The sequence below is a fragment of the Engraulis encrasicolus genome, chromosome 11 (assembly GCF_034702125.1).
Source record: "Engraulis encrasicolus isolate BLACKSEA-1 chromosome 11, IST_EnEncr_1.0, whole genome shotgun sequence".
Lineage (NCBI taxonomy): Eukaryota > Metazoa > Chordata > Actinopteri > Clupeiformes > Engraulidae > Engraulis > Engraulis encrasicolus.
Window position 1 is genome coordinate 51,641,163 of NC_085867.1, and position 10,000 is coordinate 51,651,162.

Here is a 10,000-nt window from a genome sequence, read left to right on the forward strand (position 1 = left end):
CTTCAGCATGTCCGTTCACAGTCAATCACCCGGTCAATCTACCTCTGTCACAACTCACTCTCTCTCTCTCTCTCTCTCTCTCTCTCCCTCCCTCTCTCTCTCTCCCTCCATAGCACCCTCTCTCTCTCTCTGTTCCGTAAGAGATGGTGAGGTGTTTTTTGCTTGGACTTTGGGTTGATTTTTGAGGCAGTTTTTTTTTGGTTATGGATGTAGGGTTGACACTTAATACTTTTTAAAAAATGTTTTTTTTAATTTACTTATAACCATACTTGCCATCTCAGGGCGTTCTCCTGATCTAGTGCCATGTTAAGGATTGAATTCAGTCTCAGTTTTGTCAATAAATGCGCATTTAAAAGTAAAAAAAGTCTCTCTCTCTCTCTCTCATACACTTAATTGTCATGATAATTCTAGAACTGCAACTGTAACTGTAAAAAATGTTTTGTACCTGACATTTTCTGTATCGTATCATTACGTATCATTAAATCGTATCAAATTAATCATTAAAAGGGCAAAGGTTTTTGACCTCTTCCAGGCACCTCTTCCCCCTTTGCTGAAATCAAACAGACCACCCACTGTTCATCTCAGCAGCATCCATCATCCTGTGACTGACACCCAGTTCTGGCTGCCTTCCTGCCTTTCAATGTCCCACCATCACAAGGCACTTACTACAGGAACTGAAAGGCCAGTATACTGCACCGGCACCAACATCAGTCAACACATCAAACCCCTGTTGATTTCACCTTCTTTCTTATGAGAAGCTACTCACACTTAGATGTGATTCATGCCTACACATCAAGTTTGACAACAACACAAGCAGAGATTCAGTCTCTCTGACACAAGTGAGGCATGATATACTGCTCTCTATGAAATTAGAGGTTAGGTTCTCTGAAATTAAAAACACGTTTGTTATGTACGAGCAGTGACTTGCTAACAGCCTCGCCTGTTAGCCCATGGGCTACAGAGCTAAACCACTGCTGAATTAATTTCTCTAACAGCAAACGTATTGCTACAAGGAAAAAAAAACTAATCCTACATCAAATGAACCCATGACCTGCATGCTGGCATAGTGGTATTTGTGATGCACTCAACCCTTTGATGAGTACCATCACTATGTGATGAGAAAAGAAATAGAAAATGTTCTCACTATCTCACAAGCACTTTGCAGGATTTTTTTAACACAGAGTTCAGTGGGAGCTGTAGAATGTTTGAGTAAAATTCTGGAATGAATGAAATATCTGTGAAAATCCTTACTCGTCACTACTTTATTCAACGCACACGTGCAACCGCCAGGGTACAACCACAAACATAGTATTGCTCTTATGATAGTGCACCCACGTCAGCATAATATATGATGACATTACCATCTCCTTAACCTCCCTTGACTGAGGCCCTTCATCCAGTGTGAACCTGCTGAGCGTTCCTGTCACTCATGCTGTAATCACTTCCCCAGGATGTGATCTGTGGAACAGTAGGTTCCAAATAAACTTCATTGCCTTGATCTAAAGTATCAAGGTTATGGCAAATTTTTGAGCAACACTTTTGGGCAACGGTACTGTAAGATTGTATTTGGACAGTTTATCACTGCAACACTTTTGCCAGAAGAACTTGGATCAGCAGAAGACACATTTTCTTAATCATTTGATCACAAAGTTAGGATCCAGTCATGCTGTTGCCCAAAAAGTTGACCTGTGCATCACCTTTAGACAGAGAGGAGTCAAAGCCTTTTACTGTCATCATGACTCCTGTGGGGGAAGCACTGTGAGCTCATGTCTGTCATTTTCCATGCTGTCATAGGGGGTAGACTATCCACAGCTCCAGACTTGCAGATCTCAACAGGCAGCTGCTGATTTCTCAATGGATGTGTCACAGAATAACTGCACCAATGGTTAGATTCAAAACACAACATCATGAAATAGGAAGGTAAGGAGTTCAAGGAACCAGCCAGACCTACAAACACTGTACAGTATATTTTGTGTGTGTGTGAGGGAGAGAGAGAGAGAGAGAGAGAGAAAGAGAGAGAGAGAGAGAGAGAGAGAGAGAGAGAGAGAGAGAGAGAGAGAGAGAGAGAGAGAGAGAGAGAGAGAGAGAGAGAGAGAGAGAGAGAGAGAGAGAGAAAGATAGAGAGAGAGAGAGAGAGAAAGTTAGTTCGTGGGGTGAACATTCACCCCGGTTACCGCAGTGTGCCTGCAGGTCTGGAAATGAAGAGCTCTTTTCCAAAACGCTATATACACCATTTTTGACTTTTTGCATTCTAATATTGGAATTGACTGTTAAGAGGTCCTATCATCTATGTGTGAATTCTTGCCATTCAAATGTTTTGAGAACATACTTTAAAACCTCTATAAAAATGCATTTGGCAATGCATTTCAATGGAATGCCCAATACAAAAATGTAAGTTTCTCAACTAGGGCTGCACGATTATGGAAAAAATCATAATCACGATTATTTTGGTCAAAATCATAATCACGATTATTAATCACGATTATTGATTTTTGCAGATTTTTTTGAAAATGATAACAAGATGAAATATAACCAAGAATGAATTACATACGGGATGAGCAAAATAAAATGAATTGTAATAATTATGTAAAGGCAATAGCATGAAACTTAAGTGGACAGATTTCAGGCCAGAAACACCAGCCTGTCAGTATGTTCTGGCTTCAAGGACGCTCTCAAAAGTAGGTCACTATTGCCACGATTAAGTCATGATTAAAATCATGAGTTCGATTTCACTATGTTATCACGATTGTGATTATTTTTCGATTATTTGTGCAGCCCTATTCCCAACATTCTATAAAATGGATATATCTCATTTTGGAAAAGAGCTCTTCAAATAATTCAACTTACTTTATGTAACGCAGAACAGAAGAGTGCACAAGAGCATGCCATTCTACTGCTGCTGGGGGAGGCAGGGCAGGCATGATGCGGTGTGTGTGTATGCGTGTGTTTGTGTGTGCGTGTCCATATGTGAGTCTGCGTGTATGAATATTACACACTCACTAAAAATACCATCAAGGTTAACATGCTGGGCAGTCCACTTCTAAAAGCAGAAAATGCATGACAACACATAGACCACTGGCACGCACGGATGCATCCACACACGCACGCACGCACGTTGCACTCATGCACATTCGGATACTCCTTAATGGACAAATGCATTCAAACACATGTAGTTAGGCCTTGAAGCCACTTCCCATTACTCTGTTGTCTGATCAATGCTGTTTAGCGAGCACAGCTCAACATCACTGCAACAGAGGACATTCCATTTCCCCCCAAAATCACCTCTTATCTCGCACCAGACTACCGAAGAAAAATGTTATGCCTAAACAGTGGCCTGCTGCTACCATAGTTCTCATTCCAACAACTCAGCACATCTTGGCCAAAAGGGATAAAGGGATGTTTGCTGGTGCTTCAAGTAAACATACCACTTGCACTGTGTAGAGAAGACTGGTGCATTCTGTAAGGTGGCATACGTTAGTGTGTCTTTGAGAGAGAGAGAGAGAGAGAGAGAGAGAGAGAGAGAGAGAGAGAGAGAGAGAGAGAGAGAGAGAGAGAGAGAGAGAGAGAAAGAGAGAGAGTGAGAGTGTGTGTGTATGTGTGTGTGTGTGTGTGTGTGTGTGTGTGTGTGTGTGTGTGTGTGTGTGTGTGTGTGTGTGTGTGTGTGTGTGTGTGTGTGTGTGTGTGTGTGTGTGTGTGTGGTCAGAGTGCTAGTGTTTGTGTTTATTTATTTGTTATTTACTGGCAGAGTGTGTTCAGGAAATGGAGTGGAGCTGCTAAAAAGACCTGTAGCAAAAGCTAATGCTCTCTCTCTCTCTGTCTCTGTGTGTGTGTGTTCCTTCATTTACTTGGAAAGCCGTGTTGAACCTGGAAGAAGCTCACTGCACACTGGGTATGTACACTATGTGTTCCTGGGGTGCCTCTGGTACTCAGTCAAGCAACACACACACACACACACACACACACACACACACACACACACACACACACACACACACACACACACACACACACACACACACACACACACACACACACACACACACACACACACACACACACACACACACACACACACACACACACACACAACCAGGACTTTAAACCAGGATATCAGAATACCATGGCACCCACTTTAGAAGCCCTAACACACGTGTGCAATGATGACACATTTTGTATTGCACAACCAAACACAGGTCACATTGCTCTCTGGGAGAGAGGTTTTTACCTCCCATATTAAAGAAAAAACTCACAAATCAACATCTTGATATGCATCCAAGCAACCAGGAAACACTCAACTGTTTTAATCTAGTCAGCCATAGGGAAAAAACAGGATACAAGCCATTGTGTTGTTTGAGCTTGTCCAAACACTGACTACACATCTTAACTGAATGACATCACACACACACACACACACACACACACACACACACACACACACACACACACACACACACACACACACACACACACACACACACACACACACACACACACACAGTAGCACCAACATAGTGAAGACTGATGCCCACTCGTAATTCCTTCCTAAAAATGACACCACTGGATTCCAACACACTGCGAGGCCAGTGGCCAGTGAACAGAGGGCACAGTGTCTCTCTGAGCACAGCCCCAGCCCCAGCTCTTCCATCTCACTTTCTCATTTTCCCCCTTCTCTGCCTGTCTAGTCTCACTTTTCCCTGTTTCCAGTTTGAGTTTCAAGTCCTCCCCAGTACTCTCTCTCTCTGCTGCTCAGCTCTGCTGAAATTCCTGGTCTCCTCCTCCCTTCGCAGGGCTGCCTTGGCTCACTGCCAAAGAATCGCTGCTGCTCTACCGACACACACCCATTCCTAACTAACTTCTCACAGCAGACACAGTTTGAGTCTTGCACGCGCGACCACAAAGTCTTTCCCAACAGGACCAGACAACAACAAAACAACGACAACACTCAGTGGACGTCGCTAATACAAGCTAACAGCACCCCTCCTAAATAAATCACATTAAAGTACAAGATCTTGGAAGTTTTGGGATGCAGCGCAGCTGAGTACAGACAGTTCTTTTCTCAGCGGTACACACACTCACACAGACACAGACACACACACTGCTCCCATTATGGGAATAAAACACAGGGAGTCCACTGACCTGCTCCTCCACAGCGACATCCTGCAAAGTCTGGCCATCTCGCGTTGGAGGACCACGGAACCAGCTGATAATCTGGCCCATGTTGTCTTGCTGGCCGTGTTTAGTGTGTATACTCTACAGACAGGGCTGTGTGTGTGTGAGTGTGTGTGTATGTGAGGGTGCAACAGGGCTCTGTGAGAGCTACAGCATGATCCAAACACGCCAGAGAGGAGAGGGGAGGGGCAGAGCACGAGGGAAGGGGGAGGTACCATGACAGGCAAGCAAGAAGAGGAGGGGCCAATAAGAAATGCTCGGAGAAGAGGGACGGCTGAAAAGGAAGCTGACCACTCAGAGGCTTCAACTCTCTCTTTCTCTCACTCTCTCTATCTATCTCTCTCTCTCTCTCTCTCTCTCTCTACCTCTCTCTCACTCTCTCTATCTCTCTCTCTCTCTCTCTCTCTCTCTCTCTCTACCTCTCTTAAACACACACACTCCCACATGTGCACACACACACACACACACCATTCTATCACAAAAATTCCAGCTGTTAAACTTTGACCTGACTTTGTGTAACTTCACTGACAAAAAGCACCAAAGTGAGAGAGCACACACGCCAAGCCCTGGCCTGGCACACAGCACTCACAGAGGAAACAGGGAGTGCGTGGCCAACAACAATGCGAGTGGAAGTCTTAAGGCACACAGTCATATCAAGACAGCCAAAAACCTCCCAGCCAACACAACCCTTGTGTGTTCATTAAACAAGATAGTAGCTTGCTGCAGTCCTCTAAAAATACAAATGCTTTGATAACACACAACATCTCTGAGCTTTCATTATTCGTTTGGTGCAGCTATCGCATTCGTGTCCTTTAATGGAAGTTGCCTTGTGATAAGTGTAATGATATATGTCCAGTAATGATATGTCCAGTAGGCTACTGTACTACTGCAATGTACTGCAATATACTGTAAACGCAATGTACTGTAAAGTCCACAGCTGACGGAGAGGGCCAAGTCCAGTGTACCTGTTCTGTCCTGTCACAGGTCATGTGTACTCACTCATCAGGCATCACACACCCCAGTGCTGTCATTATGACCACTAAAGGGTGGGGACAACACAATAAAGCAATGAATGACTCACACATAGAAACAAGACTCACTTTTTGCTCATTGTCTCTTGGACACATGCACACAAGTGCAGACACACATGTACACACACAGAACCACATCCAAGCCCAAACGCACACACGCACGCACGCACGCACGCACGCGCACAGACACACACACACACACACACACACACACACACACACACACGCACGCAAACAAGCACTTCATACCCTTACACACATACAGGCTGTTACTTGTCATTAAAAATAGCATTTGTTTCCCTCTGACACCAGTAAAGGTATTCTATTGGCACAAGATGGCTGCCAGTGTTGACAAAGCCAATATTTGGCTAGATCATAAAACAATACAACACCAATGGTTGGGGTTGTGACAAAAAGTCACTCCCTTAAAAACTTATAACATGGTGACTGACTGTCCAGTTGTGGCACAGTACCACCCCCCCACCCACCCACCCACCACCACTTTTTTCTTTTACTGTAAAGAAGCACACCATTTCACTCTTCCGTCTTCAATACATTTCTTCTCTATTAAGTCACTCTGTGAAGCAGGATTCATCCATGTCACACCCTAAACTCACATGAGCTTTGAGGATTATAGTATTTCCAAAACGGAGAAAAAACACACACACACCCCAACCCAAAATGACTCTGTCTGAACAGTCTCCCTGCTCAGGGCATGAACAATGGCTGCATTTACAGACAGAACAGGCACACGTACACAGACAAAAGTAGTGTCCAGAATGTGCGCAAGTCCAATAAAACAGATGCCGGATCAAACAACATATGTGAAGAAAAAGAAGAAAAATCAGCGCATAGTTGCTTCTTATTACCGTCCTGTAGCACTGACGCCCATAATCATGAAGTGCTTCGAACGGCTAGTCCTGTCACACATCAAAGCCACCCTACCCCCCACCCTGGACCCCTACCAGTTCGCATACCGAGCCAAGCGATCCACGGAGGATGCAATCTGCTCTGCCCTCCATCCAGCCCTCACCCACTTGGACAATAAAGACTCATATGTGAGAATGCTGTTCATTGACTTCAGTTCAGCATTTAATACCATAATACCACAACAACTCATCAGAAAACTGGACAAACTAGGTTTCAGCACCTCCCTCTGCAACTGGCTGCAGGACTACCTGATGTAGAGACCATAAGCAGTACGGGTAGGGAATAACACCTCAAGCACCCTGACCCTGAGCACGGGGGCTCCGCAAGGTTGTGTTCTCAGCCCCCTGCTGTTCACGCTGCTGACACATGACTGCACAACGACCCACAGCACTAACCTTCTAGTGAAGTTTGCGGATGATACAACACTGGTGGGCCTCATCACTAAGGGCGATGAGACCCACTACAGAGAAGAAGTAGACCTGCTGGCCAGATGGTGCAAAGACAACAACCTCCTGCTGAATGTCAACAAGACCAAGGAGATTGTTGTCAACTTTCAGAGGGTCCAAAAACAACTGCCACCACTGACCATCGACGGTGATGCTGTGGAGAGAGTGAGCAGCACCAAGTTCCTTGGAGTGCACATCAGCGACGACCTCTCTTGGACCACCAACACTACATCACTGGCGAAGAAGGCCCATCAGCGTCTCTACTTCTTGCGCAAACTAAAGAAGGCAAGTGCTACACCCTCCATCATGACAACATTCTACAGAGGAACCATAGAGAGCGTCGTGTCCAGCTGCATCACAGTGTGGGGAGGAAGCTGCACGGAGAAAAACAGGAAGACACTCCAGCGTGTTGTGAACACAGCGAAGAAGATCATTGGAGTACCACTCCCCTCCCCTGCAGGACATTTACACCGCACGCCTCACCCGAAAAGCACTGATGATCATCAAAGACACAAGCCTCCCTGCACACAAACTGTTCAGCCTCCTGCCCTCTGGAAAGAGGTACAGGCGCCTCCGTTCCCGTACCACCAGGCTTGCAAGCAGCACGATGCATCAAGCAATCAAGATACTGAACACTCAACCACTCTCCCTTCACTGTCAGCCTCTAGCCAGCCAGGCCACTGACAACGCTCCCCCCCCCTCATCCCCACCACCATATCTGCGACTGAAAATTCCACCTGCACTACTACATCTGTGACTGAACTTTCAACCTGCACTAACTCAAAACATACACATGCACACACACACACACACACACACACACACACACACACACACACACAAGCACACTGCACTTTCTGCACTAAACCCAAACATACACACACTGACACACAACTCATACTCACACACATACACACACACACACACACACACACACACACACACATACACAGGTACACACACAGACGCACACCGCACTTTCTACCTGCACTAAACACACACACACACACACACACACACACACACACACACACACACACACACACACACACACACACACACACACACACACGCACACAAAACACATACAAACACACACACACACACACACATACTGCTGCTGGTGTATTTAATAAAAACCTTTTTTAATTATTTATTTCTTCAAATGCTACTATTACTATGTCAGAACGCTATAAAGGACTTTTAGAAAAAGAACAACAAAATACCTCCTCTTAATGTATGTTCTCTACAAGTCTTCTGTTGTCCAGTCTTGCACTTTAAATGTCTGTATGAGCAATGTCTACGTCCATACTGTCTATGTCCATGTATGAGTACTGTCTATGTCTATACTGTCTATGTCCTTACCTAGATTAGTCTATGTCTGCATGGGAGAGCAAGAAACGCAATTTCAAATTCTTTGTATGACCAGTGCATGTAAAGAAATTGACAATAAACTTGACTTGACTTGACTTATTAACGAAACGTTTCAATCTCATGTGGTCTTCGCCAGGTGTATGGCAGGCCTTCAAATAATAAATTAATAAATCAGTGAGCAGCAACAGTGATGTTGTTTGTACACATATCCTTGTAGCATAACGTGTGTGTGTGTGTGTCTGCTGTAAGATGTTTTGGACCCCCATTCTGCAGTAAGTCAGGATGATACATCTGCGCTCATGTGACATACTCATCCCTCCTCTGTTGATATGACAACATCACAACTCTGTCATAAACAGACAGGGGAGAGGTTAACGTTTGAAGTAACACAGAGGGCAGAGAGAGAGAGGGCAAGGGAAACTTCAAAGACCATTTATTTTGTAGCGTATTATTGGGCTAATCATTTGACATGATTAATTCTATAACCCTCATGCTATCAATTGAGGGGGGGTATAGAGAAAGAGAGAGCCAGGCAGATGATCAGAGAGGAAGACAGGTAGATAGACAGTGTGATCAAATAAAAAGATGTTGTTATACACACACAGGAGTGAGACAACTGAATGAAGCTCATTACCCCACTCCCTATTCCCTTCTACCTCCTCACATGTCTACCATCTTACCCCGGTCCAGTACCTAGTGCTGCCCCATGAGCTTGGCTGTCACTCAGGTTACATCAGTGCGTATGTTAGGTTCACATGATTACTATTGAGAAAGATGCATGAAGCAACACTGCAATTTGATATCAGGAGAAGCTGTGACTGGCACTGGATCATATTTGACTGCACCGGTCAGAAAACAAACATCAAGGCAGGAACGGAGAGATGATGAGAGAGACAGATGGCATGATCTGTAAAATAGCACTAACAAATAAGCAACACAAGGACATGTCTTCACCTGGAGTTAGTTGTATACTATGTATACATGTACTATATAACCTACACATCTAAGCAGTTGCATAGTGCTTTAACTGAGAAATTGGCGATTAGAACT

General features: G+C 44.6%; 1 protein-coding gene across 17 annotated transcripts in view; it reads right to left on the minus strand.

The window, feature by feature from the left end:
* cast (calpastatin) overlaps positions 1 to 10,000 on the minus strand; it is a 57,330-nt gene that overhangs the window by 39,875 nt on the left and 7,455 nt on the right. Inside the window, exon 1 of one of the 17 annotated variants that reach the window (XM_063210910.1) lies at positions 5,137 to 5,401. The exons of 14 other annotated variants lie outside the window; for them this stretch is intronic. In XM_063210910.1, the coding sequence (XP_063066980.1) occupies positions 5,137 to 5,217 (81 nt within the window). In that variant the 5' untranslated portion in view covers positions 5,218 to 5,401. Of the gene's footprint in view, positions 1 to 5,136; positions 5,402 to 10,000 lie in introns of those variants that run through there. 2 more of the 17 variants (XM_063210921.1, XM_063210926.1) reach the window with 2 other exon arrangements.